The sequence below is a fragment of the Microcaecilia unicolor genome, chromosome 7 (assembly GCF_901765095.1).
Source record: "Microcaecilia unicolor chromosome 7, aMicUni1.1, whole genome shotgun sequence".
Lineage (NCBI taxonomy): Eukaryota > Metazoa > Chordata > Amphibia > Gymnophiona > Siphonopidae > Microcaecilia > Microcaecilia unicolor.
In genome coordinates, this window is record NC_044037.1 from 163,419,425 (window position 1) to 163,438,283 (window position 18,859).

At 48.5% G+C, this 18,859-nt stretch overlaps 1 protein-coding gene across 1 annotated transcript in view; it reads left to right on the forward strand.

The window, feature by feature from the left end:
- CREB1 (cAMP responsive element binding protein 1) overlaps positions 1–18,859 on the forward strand; it is a 328,451-nt gene that overhangs the window by 191,377 nt on the left and 118,215 nt on the right. Inside the window, 1 exon segment of the mRNA XM_030209357.1 lies at positions 10,474–10,620. Coding sequence (XP_030065217.1) covers positions 10,474–10,620 — 147 coding nt within the window.

Genomic DNA, 18,859 nt, shown 5'->3' on the forward strand with positions numbered 1-18,859 from the left:
GATTCAACGTCGTCGTCACTGGCACAGTCGCAGCCCTCTGCCATGGCGATTATCTTTTTTCACATACTCCTCGCCCTGCTGGTCGCGGGGGCGGTGTTGGACTACTTCTCTCTCCCTCCTCCAGATTTCAACCCCTTCTTCCACCTCAATCTCACTGTTTTTCCTCCTTTGAAGTCCACTCTATCCACCTTTTCTCTCCTCTGCCTCTTCGAATAGTGGTCATTTATCGTCCCCCTGATAAGTCCCTGTCATCCTTTCTCAGTGACTTTGATGCCTGGCTTGCCTTCTTCCATGATCCTTCCTCCCCCTCTCTCATTCTTGGTGACTTTAATATTCCTGCTAATGATCCTTCCAACTCTTATATTTCCAAGTTACTCGCTTTAACATCCTCCTTTAATCTCCAACTATGCTCCACCTCCCCTACTCATCAAAGTGGTCACTGTCTTGATCTCATCTTCTCCTCCAACTGTTCACCCTCTAGTTTCCTTGCCTCTGATCTTCCCCTCTCTGATCACCATCTTATAACTTTCACACTTAAATCTCCTCCCTCCCAGTCCCGTCCTATCTTATCTAATTTATCTAGGAATCTTCACGATATTGACCCTTCATCTCTATCCTCCCATGTTTCAAAGCTCCTCTCTACTGTGGCACCATCCACGTCTGTCAACGAGGCTGTTTCTTCTTACAACAATACTCTATCCTCTGCCTTAGACACTCTTGCACCTTTGATGACCCGCCCTATAAGGCGTACAAAACCCCAACCTTGGCTGACTTCTAATATCCGCTACCTACGTTCCTGTACCCACTCCGCCGAACGCCTCTGGCAGAAATCTCGGGCCCTAGCTGATTTCTTACACTTTAAGTTCATGCTGACCTCCTTCCAATCTGCTCTTTTACGCGCCAAACAGGATTATTATATCCAACTGACCAACTGTCTTGGCTCTAACCCTCGACTTCTCTTCACCACATTGAACTTTCTCCTCAAGGTGCCCCCTCCCCCAACTCCCCCTTCATTATTTCCTCAGACCCTTGCTGAATTCTTTCATGACAAGGTTCAAAAGATAAACCTTGAATTCTCTACCTCGCCACCTCTCCCTCCACTAGTCCGTTCCCCTTTCTCTCCTTCCCCTCATTCCTTTTCCTCCTTTCCTGAAGTTACTATAGAGGAAACTACACTTCTCCTTTCTTCCTCAAAATGTACCACCTGTTCCTCTGATCCCATTCCCACCCACCTTCTTAATGCCATCTCTTCTGCTCTTATTCCTTTTATCTGTCACATTCTCAACCTCTCACTTTCAACTGCAACTGTCCCTACTGCCTTTAAACATGCTGTGGTCACACCTCTCCTTAAGAAGCCTTCACTCGACCCTTCTTGTCCCTCTAATTACCGGCCCATCTCCCTCCTCCCTTTTCTCTCCAAATTACTTGAGCGTGCTGTTCACCACCGCTGCCTTGATTTTCTCTCCTCACATGCTATTCTTGACCCACTACAATCTGGTTTTCGCCCTCTCCACTTAACCGAAACTGCTCTTACTAAAGTCTCCAATGACCTATTACTGGCTAAATCCAGAGGTCTCTATTCTATCCTCATTCTTCTTGATCTTTCCGCTGCTTTTGACACTGTCGATCACAGCATACTCCTCGATACCCTGTCCTCACTTGGATTCCAGGGCTCTGTCCTTTCCTGGTTCTCTTCCTACCTCTCCCTCCGCACCTTCAGTGTTCACTCTGGTGGATCCTCATCTACTTCTATCCCTCTGCCTGTCGGCGTACCTCAGGGTTCTGTTCTTGGTCCCCTCCTCTTTTCTATCTACACTTCTTCCCTTGGTTCATTAATCTCATCCCATGGCTTTTCCTACCATCTCTATGCTGATGACTCCCAAATCTACCTTTCTACCCCTGATATCTCACCTTGCATCCAAACCAAAGTTTCAGCGTGCTTGTCTGACATTGCTGTCTGGATGTTTCAACGCCACCTGAAATTAAATATGACCAAAACCGAGCTTCTCATTTTCCCCCCCAAACCCACCTCCCCGCTCCCCCCGTTTTCTATTTCTGTTGATGGCTCTCTCATTCTCCCTGTCTCCTCAGCTCGAAACCTTGGGGTCATCTTTGACTCTTCTCTCTCCTTCTCTGCTCATATCCAGCAGATTGCCAAGACCTGTCATTTCTTTCTTTACAACATCCGTAAAATCCACCCCTTTCTTTCCGAGCACTCTACCAAAACCCTCATCCATACCCTTGTCACCTCTCGTTTAGACTACTGCAATCTGCTTCTTGCTGGCCTCCCACTTAGTCACCTCTCCAATCGGTTCAAAACTCTGCTGCCCGTCTCGTCTTCCACCAGGGTCGCTTTACTCATACTACCCCTCTACTCAAGTCGCTTCACTGGCTCCTTATCCGTTTTTGCATCCTGTTCAAACTTCTTCTACTAACCTATAAATGTACTCACTCTGCTACTCCCCAGTATCTCTCCACACTCGTCCTTCCCTACACCCCTTCCCGTGCACTCCGCTCCATGGATAAATCCTTCTTATCTGTTCTCTTCTCCACTACTGCCAACTCCAGACTTCGCGCCTTCTGTCTCGCTGCACCCTACGCCTGGAATAAACTTCCTGAGCCCCTACGTCTTGCCCCATCCTTGGCCACCTTTAAATCTAGACTGAAAGCCCACCTCTTTAACATTGCTTTTGACTCGTAACCACTTGTAACCACTCGCCTCCACCTACCCTCCTCTCCTCCTTCCTGTACACATTAATTGATTTGATTTGCTTACTTTATTTTTTGTCTATTAGATTGTAAGCTCTTTGAGCAGGGACTGTCTTTCTTCTATGTTTGTGCAGCGCTGCGTACGCCTTGTAGTGCTATAGAAATGCTAAATAGTAGTAGTAGTAGTAGAGGAGCCTCGACCAGTTTGGGTGAAGGCCAAGAAGCATCGGCATCAATCCCCCTTGATGCACCGTGCCAGGAGCTCTGGGATTTGGCGCCTGGAGGATCACTCCTCCTCCATACAAGAGGTGTAGGTGCAGAGATCTCCAAGCAGCCAGGACCAGCTTTTCCTGGTGTTGGTCCTTGATTGAGTGCATCCAGACCTTTCTCCCTGAGCTGCTGGCTGGCTTCTTGCAGTGGAGTGCATCGGCATCGGGGAGTGCTTGCGTCTGCCATGCCTCCCATTGCGGCCCCACTTAGCCCTTAGTCTGCGGTGTGGCCTACAACATTGATGTCGACTGCCATCCAAGCCAGTACCCCCTCGATGTCTGTGGAAGAAGCTAAGCAGGAGTCAAGGTGGGAGCCGACTCCTCAACGCCCCTCTTGGGGACATTGTTCCTCTAAGTTGAGGCAGGCTCGGTCTCAGCCCTCCCATGAGGAATTTTTGAATGACACAGATGAGGAATTCTCATGGGAGTCAGAGGAGGATCCACGGCATCCCCTCCGACTCCTCTCCTCCACAACAAAGAAGAAAGTCATCTCCTGAGAGCCTTTCCTTTCCCTTTTTTGTCCAAGGAAACGGCGAGGCCAGGGCCAAGATGCTGGAGGTCCTGGACTACAAGTCTCCTAGAGAGACTGCACGAGATCCTGCAGGACGTTCTCGTGCGGAACTGGGAGTCCCCTCTGTCCCGTTACTACCCAAGAAGATTGATACCATGTTCTGAATTCACAGTACCCCTGGGTTTGATAAGCCTCAATTGCCTCACCACTTCCTTGTAGTTGAATCCGCACTTATAAGGGCCTAGAGTTCTAGGAACTATGCTTCGGTGCCCCCGGGAAGAGAAGCTAGAACCTTGGACTCTTCTGGGAAGAAGATGTTTCATGCCTCTATGCTCATGTCAGTTACACAATCATACCAGCTCTTCACGGGTGTCTACTTGTGGGACTCGGTGAGCAAGATGCTAGATTTGGCTGATTCTCTCCCTCCGGAGCTAGATAAGTTGCTTCGCCAGTTGGCCAAGCAGCAGTAGGCGTTTTGTAAGTTCTTGGCCAGGGGCGCCTATGACATTTTTGATGTGGCATCCACGATCTCTGCCTAAAGTATAGCGATGTGCAGACAGATTTTGACAGATGCCCCTTGCCGGTGGGGGGATAACTTTTTTGGAGAGAAGGTTGAAGACATTGCTGACTAGATCAAGAAACACACCGATACCATCTCTTTTCTCTCCTGCTGGTTGCCTTCTGCATCTGCCTCCTCCTTTAGGAGGTCTTTTGCCAAGTCGAGAAGGGGTACCTATTACAGAGGCGAAGGTATGCCACCACCTTTCGCCCACCTCAGTCTGAGCCCCAGTGTGCTTGTTCCCATCAACAGCATGTGCCTAAGGCACCTGCTGCTTCCCAGTCAAATCAAGGGATGATTTTTTTGACTGGCTCCAACAGAGCATAGCTGCTGTCCCAGTGTCCATGCTGGACAACTTACTAGTGGGGTGGAAGCTGAAGTTTTTTCATGAAAGGTGGCCCCTTGTAACCTCTGACGTGGGTTCTTCAAGTAGTCCGTCTAGGATACGCCCTCAGTTGGCATCAGAAACCTCCAAATTGCCCTCTGAGAGCTCATACCATCAGCTCTCAGCACAAACAGATACTTGCAGAGAAACACACAACCCTTCTGAAGGCCCATGTGGTCAAGCCTGTTCCACCAGGGGAGGAAGGGCAGGATTCTATTCCAGGTACTTCCTTGTGCAAAAGAAGATGGGGGATGCATCCCATTCTAGACTTAAGGGCCCTGAACAAATTCCTTGTCAAAGAAAAGTTCAGGATGGTTTCCCTTGGTACCCTTCTCCCCATGATTCAGGAAAACGATTGACTGTGCTCTCTGGACTTAAAGGATGCATATATGCACATCCTGATACTTCCAGCTCACAAGAAGTATCTATGATTTTGGTTGGGAACACAGCACTTCCAGTACCGCATGTTGCCATGGCCTCGCTTCAGCTCCCAGGGTATTTACCAAATGTCTAGTGGTAGTCGCAGCATCGTTTCACAGACTAGGAGTCCATGTATTCCCATATCGCGACGATTGGCTGTTGAAGAGCACATCAGATGATGCTCAGGAGTCCATGCTAAGGACTATTCGGGTGCTCGAGCTACTAGGGTTCATTTTAAACTACCCCAGGTCTCATCTACACCCTCCCTAGCAATTGGAGTTCATTGGAGTTCTGCTCGATATGCAGAAGTTTCGAGCCTTCTTCCTGAGGCTGAAAGTGGACACTAATTGCACTGGCTTCTGAGGTTTGAGCTTCTCAGCAGGTCACGGTTCGGCAGTTGTTGGGACACATTGAGGCATATTTTCAAAGCACTTAGCCATCCAAAGTTCCATAGAAACCTATGGAACTTTGGAAGGCTAAGTGCTTTAAAAATATGCTTCATGGGATCCACAGTTTATTTGATGCCCATGACATGTCTTCACATGGAGACTGCTCAGTTGACCCTAGCTTCTCAGTGATGATAAACCACTGGGAACCTAGAAGATGTCATCCGAGTTTCCCCAGAGCTTGCTTATTCCCTGTTGTGGTGGACCATTCGATCCAATTTGACTCTGGGACTTCCATTCCAAATTCCTCAGCCACAAAAGGTGCTGACAATGGATGCATCATGCCTGGGATGGGGTGCTCATGTAGATGAAATCCACACTGAAGGTGCTTGGTCTGCCCAAGAAACAAATCTCCAAATCAATCTCCTGGAGCTTTGGGCTATTTGGAACTCTCTAAAGTCTTTCAGAGATTGGCTGTCTTACCAAATTGAACTCATTCAGTCAGACAGTCAGATTGTGATGTATTACACCAACAAGCAGGAGGGCACTGGATCATACCCTCTGTGTCAGGAGACCATTCAGATGTGACGTTGGGCTCTCTGGTATAGCTCCTTCGTGTCACTTATCTGGTGGGCAAAAACAGCTTGGCCAACAACCTGAGCAGGGTAATGCAACCGCATGAGTGGTCTCAACAGGGGCCTTTCCTGCGAGATCTTCTGAGCTTGGGGCACCCCTTCAATGGATCTATTTGCTATTCACATCAATCACAAGGGTCCCTCAGTTCTGTTCAGGCTCCAGGCACATGACAGACTAGCTTCGGATGCGTTCCTCCTTCATGAGGAGACAGGTCTTCTGTATGCATAACCTCCCATATATCTAGTGGGGAAGACTTTGTTGAAACTCAAACAAAACCGTGGGACCATGATTCTGATCGCTCCTTACTGGCCCCGACAGATCTGGTTCTCTCATCTGGAGTTATTTTCTGAAAAACTGTGGTGATTGGAATGTTTTCCGACCCTTATCATGCAGAACAAAATAGTCTCTTCATCATCCCAACCTCCAGTCTCTGGCCCTCACTGCCTGGATGTTGAAAGCCTAAAATTTGCTTCCTTGGATCTGCCAGAGGGTGTCTCCCTGGTCTTGCTGGCTTCCAGGAAAGATTCCACTAAGAGGTGTTACTCTTGCCGTCTGGTGTGAGGGCAAGGCCCTAGATCCCATTTCATATCCAGCTCAAACCCTGCTTGAATACCTTCCACACCGAGTCTGGTCTTAAGACCAACTATGTAAGGGTTTACCTCAGTGCAATTAGTGCTTATCAACATGTAGAAGGTAAGCCCATCTCTGGACAGCCTCTAGTTGTTTGCTTCATGAGAGGTTTGCTTTTGTCAAAGCCTCTAGCTGTGTCATGAGATCTCAGTGTCATTCTCGCCCAGCTGATGAAAGCACCTTTGAGCCACTCGATTTGTGTTATCTGAAGTACTTGACCTGGAAGGTTATTTTCTTGGTGGCTGTTACTTCAGCTCGTAGAGTCAGGCCTTAGTAGTGGATACACATTATACAAAATTTCATCACAACAGAGTAGTCCTCCGCACACACACCAAGTTCCTTCCTAAGGTGGTTGAGTTCCATCTGAACCAGTCGATTGTCATGACAACATTCTTTCCCCGACTTCATGCCCTTCCTTTCGAGAGCGCCTTGCGCACCTTGGACTGCATGTGAGCATTGGTCTTTTACATAGTAATATAGTAAAAACATAGCAACGTAGTAGATGACGACAGAAAAAGACCTGCATGGTCCATCCAGTCTGCCCAACAAGATAAACTCATATGTGCTACTTTTTGTGTATACCTTACCTTGATTTGTATCTGCCATTTTCAGGACACAGACCGTAGAACTCTTGCCCAGCACAAGCCCCACCTCCCCGAACATGTTCTGCCAGCAAGACCCGGGAGACACCCTCTGGCAGACCCAAGGAAGCAAATTTTAGGCTCTCAACATCCAGGCAGTGAGGGCCAGAGACTGGAGGTTGGGAAGAAGAAGAGACCATTTTGTTCTGCATGATAAGGGTCGGAAAACACTCCAGTCACCACAGTTTTTCAGAAAATAACTCCAGCTGAGAGAACCAGATCTGTCGGGGACAGTAAGGAGCGATCAGAATCTTGGTCCCACGATTTTGTTTGAGTTTCAACAAAGTCTTCCCCACTAGATATATGGGAGAGTATGCATACAGAAGACCTGTCTCCTCATGAAGGAGGAACGCATCCGAAGCTAGTCTGTCGTGTGCCTGGAGCCTGAACAGAACTGAGGGACCCTTGTGATTGATGTGAATGGCAAATAGATCCACTGAAGGGGTGCCCCAAGCTCAGAAGATCTCGCAGGAAAGGCCCCTGTTGAGACCACTCGTGTGGTTGCATTACCCTGCTCAGGTTGTTGGCCAAGCTGTTTTTGCCCACCAGATAAGTGACATGAAGTAGCTATACCAGAGAGCCCAACGTCACATCTGAATGGTCTCCTGACACAGAGGGTATGATGTGTAATACATCACAGTCTGACTGAATGAGTTCAATTTGGTAAGACAGCCAATCTCTGAAAGACTTTAGAGAATTCCAAATAGCCCAAAGCTCCAGGAGATTGATTTGGAGATTTGTTTCTTGGGCAGACCAATCACCTTGAGTATGGAGTTCATCTACATGAGCACCCCACATGGAGCCGACTAAGCCCCACAGACAGTCCACCCAACTTTTTTTTTTATCCCAACAGAATGGGGGTCGCCATCAGGAAATGTACACTCTAATTGGCTGGCAGAATGCATTTCTTTCACTTATGCCCAGGCTGGGCTGACTCCGGAGGTTCATGTCAGGGCTCACAATGTCAGAGCCATGGCTACATCAGTAGTCCACTTGCGGTCAGCCTCCATTGAAGAAATTTGCAAGGCTGCAACGTGGTCTTCAGTCAACACATTCACATCCTACTGCTGCCTTGAGCAGTTTACCTGACTGGGATAGACAGTGTTGCAGGATCTGTTTGGGGGTCTAGAATCCAACTCCACCCCCCTAGTCCTGTTTTCTTCTGTTCCAGGCTGTACTCTCCCATAGTTTGTATATAGATTCGGGTTGATCTCTGTTATGTTCTTGCCGTTGCGAGGCCCAGTTGACCAATGGTGGTTGTTTCGGTGAGCCTGGTAACTAGGGATTCCCCACTTGTAAGAATACATGGGCCTGCTTGTCCTCAGAGAAAGCAAAGGTATCTGTAGCAGGTATTCTTTGAGGATAGCAGGCCTTATATTCTCACAACCCTCCCAGCTCCCCTTGGAGTTGTCTCCTTTTTCTCTTTTTAATACCTATGCTGTAGTATTGTACTGTGGTAACCGTGCTCTCACGGTGGGTGGGAAGGCATTCATTAATGTGAGGTGGAGCGTGTCTCATGCTTCACAGAGCTCTTTACAGCTTGTTATAAGCTCTGGGCTGGGGCAACATGGGATCACGTTACCCATGTGTGAGAATATTAAAGGCCTGCTGTCCTTGGAGAATACCTGCTACAGGTAAGTATCTTCACTTTACCCTAACATTGTCCTGATAAACAAATAGTTCTAAACCCTTTAAAAAGGCAGAATTACTTTAGATGAAACAGCTTTGTCAGTTTTAGAACTCCTTGTGTTCTCCCACTGATTAGGAAAATGTACAATATCCCTCAAATTCAGAAATCGTTCTGCAGTGCAGTAGTGGCAGGTCGCACAGTTGTAGATAGAATTGTCATTAAAGCCTGAGAGCTTGAGCAGTTATAATGTTTGATTGCAGGTTTTGGTTGTAATACAAAAACATATGTTACAAGCAGGTACTCCTTAAAGTGAAGTTGACATGACTGTGTCTATTTGTTAATGGTATATTCTCTTCATTTCCATTCATGTTTCACAGGCTGTTCAGAGCCTCTTTTGCTTGGTTCATTTCTTCTGTTGCTGTCATTATCATATTTAAAAGCATGGATCAAATGAAATGTATGTGTTTTTGTGTAGGTGTTGTATTAATTGTTTTTAAGATAGAGGTAATAGGTTTACTGTGTAGTTAGCCAGTACTTGGTGCTGTATTCCTTTGTAACATACTCTCGAAAGTTGCTACATTAAAGGAAAATTTAATGCCTTATATATTATAAAATCATGTTTATGAGTTGTTAACTTTAAGCTATGTATATCTAATTCAGCTGTTGGCTTCTCAACTGCAAAAGAGCCATCAGTTTTGCTCTCAGTTCAAATAACTGGGTACCTTGGAGGTAAGGTTAAATACAGAGCTCCAAAGGAAATGGAAGCAACCTGATAAATCCCAAAGATATTTTTGAAAGACTATATCAAAGGAAATATTTCTTTTTTTTTTTTTTCAATAAGTATTCAGGCTAACAGAACTATTACCAATATCTCTCACAGCTGTATGGCTTTCTGCCCAAATATTAGCCAAAGGAAGGAATCAAATGAAATGTCACCAAAGGAAACAAAAATAATTTGATCAAATAATTTAAGGACACTCAAAAATAGTAAAATTATAAAACAAAACTTGACATGACTATGGTTTGCTTGTAGGCTGCATCAAGGGTTGATGATAAACATAACACATATTGCTGAATACAGTTTGCAGTGGACACTGCCTCTTGCACCATCTTATTTTGCCTGAGATGATGCAGTTAACCACAGGTCTTTTAATTGGTTCATCCATTCTTTGAACAAGAAGCACTTGTTTCTACAATTTGATCCCAGCTGTGCATGGGGCACTGCGTACTGCAATGTCCATTCATCAACTCCTGACACAGCCTGCAGGTGAACCATGACAATGTAGTGTTTTATTTTTCATGATTTTACTGTTTTTGAGTGTCATCATTTGACATTCTTTTGTGCTGTTTGTTTCCTATTGGTGAGGTACAGCACCAGCCTTTCCCTTCTCGTTCCAAATATTAGCTAAAAAACCAACATAAATGAATTATTTAGTGTCAGTACAATGATGCATTAAATTACTTTGTGTTAGGCAAATGCTTTTTTTTTTATGCTCTTTTTCGATAGCATAATTTATTCAAGATTGAATTATTGGAGGTTAGTTTTAGATTAGATGATTTGTTTTCTCTGAAATGAGTTGAACTTAGGAATATTCCCTGAATCTAAGATTCCTTGTCCTGTATGCTTGATCATGGTTTGATGGTGTTCCCCTACCTTCCAAACATTTGTATAAAAATATGTATTTTCTTTTGAATAGGTTTCAATGGCAGCTGCTCATGCAACATCAGCTGCCCCTACAGTGACCTTAGTCCAGCTTCCAAATGGACAGACAGTTCAAGTACATGGAGTTATTCAAGCCGCACAACCATCAGTTATTCAGTCTCCACAAGTCCAGACAGTCCAAGTACGTATCTAAATCCTGACACTTGCCATGATACTACTGTCACTAACCAATGTGCTAATTTATTAGTGCACAATACTAGAAGTTATCCACCCAATATTCAGTTGGTGACAAACAGTGGTTTTCTAAGCACCGACTGTCACCAGCCAAACTAGATCCAGATATTCATACTGGACCATATCTAGGCACTGGCATAGGATATCCAGGTTTCACCAGGCATGTGTTGACTGCCTTGATTTCTACAGGGCCTGGCAGATATTCAATCTGGACCAACCCAAGGGGATGACCAATTTCCAGTCCCTGGCCACACCCACCCCACTACCCCCTCTGAAAGTACCCTACAGCCCTCAGTAGCCCCCCCCCCCCCCCCCCCCCCGGCTTATCGTTATATTCCATAGTGGTCTTCTGGGCAGTAGCTATCCCCAGTTGTTCCAGCATCAAAATGGCTTTTGTGACCTCTAGAAGCAACCATTTTAAGGCTGGAGCTGCATGGGCAGGAGCAACAGGGCATCATTTCTACCTAGAAGACCATTAGACCACCAGGGAATATAAAGGTGGGTCTGGAGGGAGACTGCAGTGGGGTATGGATTACTTGTGTGTGCTGTTGTGTTTGGGGGATTCCACTGGACACTGTACTTGAGAGTAGGGCCAGAAGTGGGGTCTCCTCCTGCTTGGGGGAGGAAGGGAAGCACAGAACCTAACTCTGGTCACAACCCTGAAACTAAACAGGTGCAGCCAGTATTCAATGTTGGCACCAGCATAGCTAAGTGACCAAAGTTAAAACTGCCTTTTGTGCAGTCCTGTTTGGTTGCATAGCTTTGCGGGCACCGGCTGTGAATATGGTCGGTGTCCACATACCTCCAAACTCTTCACGGACTCCTTCTTGACTCCCCACCACCACCAACAATGAACACCCCTCCACTGCATAGTTTCACATTCAGTGGTACTGCCTGGTTAAGTGCTGCTGAATATCGATGGCTGGCCCACTGAGCTCAATTCAACCTGGCAGAAGCCTTTCCTGTGCACTTAAAACGCTTTAATATTAGAACATAAGAGTTGCCTTACTGGGTCAGACCAAGGTCCATCTAGCTCATTGTCCTGTTTTTGACCATGACCAGTCAGGTTACAAGTGTCTGACAGCGTCTCAAAAAATGGCAAGATTTTATGCTACTTAATTCCAAGGATAAGCAGTGGCTTTCCCCAGGTCTATCTTAATAAAAATTTATGAACTTTTGCTCCAGGAATTTGTTTAAACCCAGCTAGATTTTACCACTTGCTCTGGCAAAGAATTCTAGATCTTAACTATGCACTGAATGAAAGAAATGTTTTCCCCTAATTGCTTATGGTTCAGTTGTTTGTCCCATTGGTTTTATAGAATGAAGATGTCTGATAAATTACCAGAGAATTGGAGATTACCCTGTTGTGTTACCGCAGGGCTTTCTATTATCACCAATCTTATTTAATTTGACGATGTCTTATTTAGGAACTTTAAAGGAAAATGCAGTGTTTAAAACCTGTATATATGTGGTTGATATTTTGGTCTTGATTTTGGTTCACTGCTCTTTGAAAGAAGGAATTCCACTAATTCCCCACTCATAAATTAAATAAAGAGAAAATTAAATTTGTAATGTTTGGGACACAACTACGTTTAGAAATTGATCAAAAATTAATAGTTCCATATCATCAAGCTGATCAATCCATAGACTGGTGGGTTGTGTCCATCTACCAGCAGGTGGAGATAGAGAGCAAACTTTTGCCTCCCTATATGTGGTCATGTGCTGCCGGAAACTCCAGTATGTTCTCTATCTCAGCAGGTGGTGGTCACACACAGCAGCAGCTCTGGCTAGGCCTCCAAGCCTAATTCTTAGGTTTTGTTGAGTGCCTGGGGTTGAGGGCTCTTTTGAGCAAGTGCAAACCTGGTGGTGCCAGGTCCCTCCTTTTCTCCCCCCTCCCGCTGGCTCCGTTAAAAAAAAAAAAATAAAAACATTTTGAACGTCCTTAAAGGCGTTTATTTCGACGTTTATTTATGCAGCTACACCAGGTCGTTACAGCTCGGAGCGGCAAGCAGGTAATTTTTACCTTTTTATAGCGGGCAGGGGGTTCCCCGATTCTTCTCCTCGAGGCATATGGCGTCGGAGGGCGAGGGCGCAAAGAGTCGCTTCCCGGATCGCTTGAGCGCTTCTAGAGGGGATGCGGGGGTCTTAAAGCCTGATTCGCCCTTGTTGGGTGACAGTTTTGTGACCGATGAATGTCCCGGTCCTTCCTCCGGCGTGGCGGTTTTTCCCACCATAAACGCCCATCCCCCGCTCCTCGCCTCCGCCATCTTGGCCGGCCACGCGGCTCGGACGGCTTCTTCTTGGCCGCCCTTGAGGTTGGAGACATTAATGCCATGAACGCCCTTAATTTGGGCGACGGCACAAAAGCGGCTAAAGTTAAGCGCCGTTCTTCCCGCGCGGCTCCTTCGCGGAGTGTCACGCCGGACGCCATTTTGGATGCGCAGCATTTCTCTCCCCCGCTCTTGCGAGCGCCGGTTGAGGGTGCGTCTAGGGCTGTAGCCCAGGCTGCGGAAGTGCACAGTCTGGGGGGTTTCTCCCCCGAGTTTGTTTTGCTGCTGTATCAGGCCTTCCTTATGCAAAACGCTGCCCCTGCTCCCTCGTCTGGTAAAGAGGTTGAGGTTTCCAGAGGTAAACGCCCTCGGGTTGATTCCCAGGCCTTGGAGGACTTTGTCTCCTCCGATGTAGATGAGGGCAGCGTATCTGAGTTCTCCCAACGGTCCTTTGCGGATTCCTTGGAGGAGACGGATCCCCGCTCGGATGGAGCGGATGACCCCTCTGCAGCGCGGCTTTTTAGCTCAGAGGATTTGCCCAACCTGTTGATACAGGCCATGGACACTTTGAAGATTTCCTCTCCGGAGGACGTCTCTCCCTCAGCCCCTGTTGGCTCTGCCATTATGCTGGGGACGAAGCGCCCGCCTAGAACCTTCCACGTGCATGATGCCATGCACACCTTAATTTCGGCTCAATGGGATGTCCCTGAAGCGAGCCTTAAAGTGGCTAGGGCTATGTCCCGCCTCTATCCTTTGACTGAAAGTGAGCGTGAGGCCTATCTGTGGCCTACCGTGGATTCTTTAATCACTGCGGTGACTAAGAAAACGGCGTTGCCGGTGGAAGGTGGCACGGCCCTAAAGGACGCCCAAGACAGAAGATTGGAGGCGGCCTTAAGGTCGTCCTTTGAGGCGGCTGCTTTAAGTTTGCAGGCCTCAGTTTGCGGCTCCTATGTGGCCAGGGCGTGCCTGACTATGGTGCAGCGGGCTTCCCCCTCGGATCATTCCTTGAGGGCTGATTGGCCGGCCCTGGAATCGGGCTTAGCCTATTTGGCAGACTTGCTGTATGATGTCTTGAGGGCCTCAGCTAAAGGCATGGCTCAGACAATCTCTGCGCGGCGGTGGCTTTGGCTGAAACATTGGTCTGCTGACCACGCCTCTAAATCCCGCCTGGCTAGATTGCCTTTCAAAGGCAAGCTGCTCTTTGGGGTCGAGCTGGACAAAATCGTGACCGATCTCGGCACGTCTAAGGGCAAGAAGTTACCAGAGGTCAGGGCTCGGGCTAGTACTCGTCCCGGTACCTCCAGAGGACGGTTTCAGGAAGCCCGTCGGTACCGCCCGGGCAGGTCGGGTTCCTCTGCCCCCTCTTCCTTTAAGAGGAATTTCTCCCCCAAGCAGCATTCCTTTCGCAGAGACCGCCGTCCCGGAGGTGCTCCCTCCGGTCCTCCCCCAGGGTCTCGTACCCAATGACGGGGCCTTGGTCCACGCCCCAGTGCAGATTGGAGGACGGCTGTCCTCGTTTCTGGGCGAGTGGACCACAATAACTTCAGACGCTTGGGTGCTGGAAGTCATCAGAGACGGCTACAAGCTAGAGTTCTGCCGACCCTTAAAAGACGGGTTTGTACTCTCTCCCTGCAAGTCTCCGGTCAAAGCTGTGGCAGTGCAGCAGACTTTGGACAATCTGATCCGCCTGGCTGCGGTCGTTCCGGTACCAGAAAGTCAGCTTGGCAAGGGGCGTTACTCCATTTACTTTGTGGTACCAAAGAAAGGAGGTTCTGTCCGGCCTATCCTCGACCTCAAAGGGGTCAATCGGGCCTTGAAAGTGCGGCACTTTCGCATGGAGACTCTCCGCTCTGTTATAGCGGCAGTGAAGGCAGGGGAGTACCTGGCATCCTTGGACATCAAGGAAGCGTACTTGCATATTCCCATCTGGCCTCCTCATCAACGCTTTCTGCGTTTTGCAGTCCTGGGCCGACACTTCCAGTTCAGAGCCCTCCCGTTCGGGTTGGCTACTGCTCCGCGGACCTTTTCCAAAGTAATGGTGGTCATCGCGGCCTTCCTGCGAAAGGAAGGAGTACAAGTCCATCCTTATCTGGACGACTGGTTGATCCGAGCCCCCTCTTATGCAGAGTGCGGCAAAGCTGTGGACCGGGTAGTTGCTCTTTTGAGCTCCCTGGGATGGATCATCAACTGGGAGAAAAGCCAGCTGCGCCCGACTCAGTCCCTGGAGTATCTGGGAGTTCGATTCGACACCCAAGTGGGCAGAGTGTTCCTGCCAGACAATCGGATTGTCAAGCTTCAGGCTCAGGTGGACCAGTTCCTAGTAGCCTCTCCTCTTCGGGCTTGGGACTATGTGCAGCTGTTGGGCTCTATGACGGCCACGATGGAAGTAGTGCCCTGGGCCAGGGCTCATATGAGACCACTACAACAATCTCTGCTGCAGCGCTGGACTCTGATGTCGGAGGATTATGCTGTGCGCCTTCCCTTGGACCCAGCAGTGCGCAAGGCGCTGAGCTGGTGGATGCAGACAGACAAGTTGTCTGCGGGAATGCCTCTGGTGACCCCGGAGTGGATTGTCGTCACGACGGACGCCTCTTTGTCGGGCTGGGGAGCCCACTGCTTGGGAAGGACAGCGCAGGGGCTCTGGTCTCCTGCAGAGGCAAAGTGGTCTATCAACCTCCTGGAACTCAGAGCCATTCGGTTGGCGCTTTTGGAGTTCATCCCGGTACTGGTGTTGAAGCCGGTACGGGTCCTGTCGGACAATGCCATGGCTGTGGCCTATGTCAACCGCCAGGGAGGTACCAAGAGCGCCCCTCTAGCCAAGGAGGCTATGAATCTATGCCAGTGGGCAGAAGCGAACCTGGAGCAGCTGTCAGCGGCCCACATTGCCGGAGTCATGAATGTCAAGGCGGACTTTCTCAGTCGCCATACCTTGGAGCCCGGAGAGTGGCAGCTATCTGCTCAGGCGTTCTTGGACATCACGAAGCGCTGGGGCCAGCCGAGCCTAGATCTGATGGCGTCATCGGCCAATTGCCAAGTGCCGCGCTTTTTCAGCAGAGGACGGGACCCTCGATCCCTGGGAGTAGATGCTCTTCTCCAACAGTGGCCGACTCAAGAGCTTCTCTATGTGTTCCCGCCCTGGCCCATGTTGGGCAGGGTGCTAGACTGGGTGGCAAAGCATCCCGGCAGGGTAATCCTGGTGGGTCCGGATTGGCCCAGACGTCCCTGGTATGCGGACTTGATCAGGCTATCAGTCGACGATCCTCTGCGGCTGCCAGTGGAGCAGGGCCTGTTACATCAGGGTCCCCTGGTGATGGAGGATCCCTCCCCCTTTGGTCTTATGGCCTGGCTATTGAGCGGCAGCGTCTGAGAAAGAAGGGCTTCTCAGACAAGGTCATCGCCACTATGCTGAGAGCGAGGAAGCGCTCTACTCCTACTGCTTACGCCAGGGTTTGGCGTATATTTGCAGCGTGGTGTGAAGCAGGCTCACTTTCTCCCTTCACTGCTCCAATTTCTTCAGTGTTGGCGTTCCTGCAAGAAGGTCTGGAGAAAGGCCTGTCGCTCAGTTCCCTTAAAGTCCAGGTAGCGGCTCTGGCTTGCTTCAGGGGCCGCCTGAAGGGTGCTTCCCTGGCTTCGCAGCCAGATGTGGTGCGCTTTCTCAAGGGAGTTAATCACCTGCGCCCTCCTCTGCACTCAGTGGTGCCTGCGTGGAATCTCAACCTGGTGCTAAGAGCATTGCAGAAGCCGCCTTTTGAACCCTTGTCGAGGGCATCTCTGAAAGACCTGACGTTGAAAGCAGTCTTTTTGGTGGCTATCACTTCAGCCAGAAGAGTTTCCGAGCTCCAGGCGCTCTCATGTCGAGAGCCCTTTCTGCAGTTCACTGAGGCAGGAGTGACTATTCGCACAGTGCCTTCCTTCCTGCCCAAGATTGTTTCTCGCTTCCATGTGAATCAGCAGCTCTGTCTCCCTTCCTTTCGTAGGGAGGACTACCCAGAGGAGTACTCTGCTCTTAAATATCTGGATGTGAGACGAGTCATCATCAGATACTTGGAAGTGACCAATGAGTTCCGGAAATCGGATCATCTGTTTGTCCTGTTTGCAGGTCCTCGTAAGGGTCTGCAGGCTGCTAAGCCTACAGTGGCAAGATGGGTCAAGGAAGCCATTGCAGCGGCTTATGTGGCCGCGGGGAAGGTGCCGCCTATCCAGCTGAAGGCTCACTCCACTAGAGCTCAGGCGGCCTCGATGGCAGAGGCCGGGTCCGTCTCCTTGGAAGAGATATGCAAGGCGGCAACTTGGGCTTCGGCTCATACATTCTCCAAGCATTACCGCTTGACTGTGGCTGCACGGGCGGAGGCCCGGTTTGGAGCTTCAGTGTTGAGGTCAGGGATTTCAGTGTCCCGCCCTGGGTGAGTACTGCTTCGGTACATCCCACCAGTCTATGGATTGATCAGCTTGATGATATGGAAGGTAAAATTATGTATCATACCTGATAATTTTCTTTCCATTAATCATAGCTGATCAATCCATAGCCCCTCCCAGATATCTGTACTGTTTTTATTCTGGTTGCATTTCAGGTTCAAGTTTAGTCTTCAGTTACTTCAGAAAGACTTCGTGTTCAAGTTTTTTCACTTGGATTCTTCAAGAGTTGAGACGAGTTTGTGTTACAGTGAGCTGCTGCATTCCTCTCCCCTCCGTTTTACGGGGCTGGATTGAGATTTAAATTCTGCCGGCACTCCCTCCCGCTTCGTGTGGCTGTAGGGCAGCTTTGTACCCCTTCCGCTTCGGCGGTGTTAGGGTCAGTCAGCTCCTCCCGCGGTTGCGGTTGCAGGATAAGCCAGATCCCCCCGCATCGGCGGGTGTGGTGTCCCTCCCCCGCTCCGCGGGGATGAGCTGGACGGATTCCCCTCCCCCACTTGTGTGGGGATGAGCTGGGTTAATTCCCCTCCCCCGTTTCGGCGGTGGTGAGCTGGGCAGAGTGTCCCTTCGTGGGTGTAATTCTCTAAGTGCTGAGTCCTGCGGATGGAGCTTTGATATCGACATACTGAGGAGTTTCCGGCAGCACATGACCACATATAGGGAGGCAAAAGTTTGCTCTCTATCTCCACCTGCTGGTAGATGGACACAACCCACCAGTCTATGGATTGATCAGCTATGATTAATGGAAAGAAAATTATCAGGTATGATACATAATTTTACCTTGGCAGTGATAGTTACACATTGGAACCACATATAAGTGTTTTGGAAATTCTTTTAGCTTGTGAATTAACCATGAAACCATATTAGAAAAGCATTAACTAAGCTTGCTTTTATAACATCATGGAAGCTAAGAAGAATAAGAAAATATCTGCAACCTGAACAGTTCAGACTGGTAGTTTAATCTTTGATATCTCAGCTCGATTATTGCAATCTACTCTGCTTAGGAGAACATAAATATTGCTCCAAGGACAAGCTGGCATAATTTATTTATTTACAGCATTTCTATCCCGCATTTTCCAATTAGTGTTGTTTCAATGTGGCTTACATGGAACTAAGAAATACAATAAGACAGGGGATCTAAATTTCATAGAATTGAAGTGGCTTGAGGAGGGATAGAGGGAAAAATGAGGCAGGAGGAAATATGAAGGACAGGGGAAGGGCAGTAGGGTGGGGAGGTGGCTCTATTAGCAGAATCTAATGCGGGTTCGTGACCAGGCAAGGGATGGAGGGGACTTTGCTGAGTGAGAGTGATGACTATTCATAGCTGATTCACAGTAGAGCTTTGTGGAAGGATATTTTTGAAGAAGTGGGCCTTGAGTCATTTACAAAAGATCAGGTAAATATCTAGGCTCCTCAATGCTTTAGGGAGTACATTCCATCTCTTAATACATAGGTAGGTGAAGCCTGATGAGTAAACTGTCTTGTATTGTACACCCTGACAGT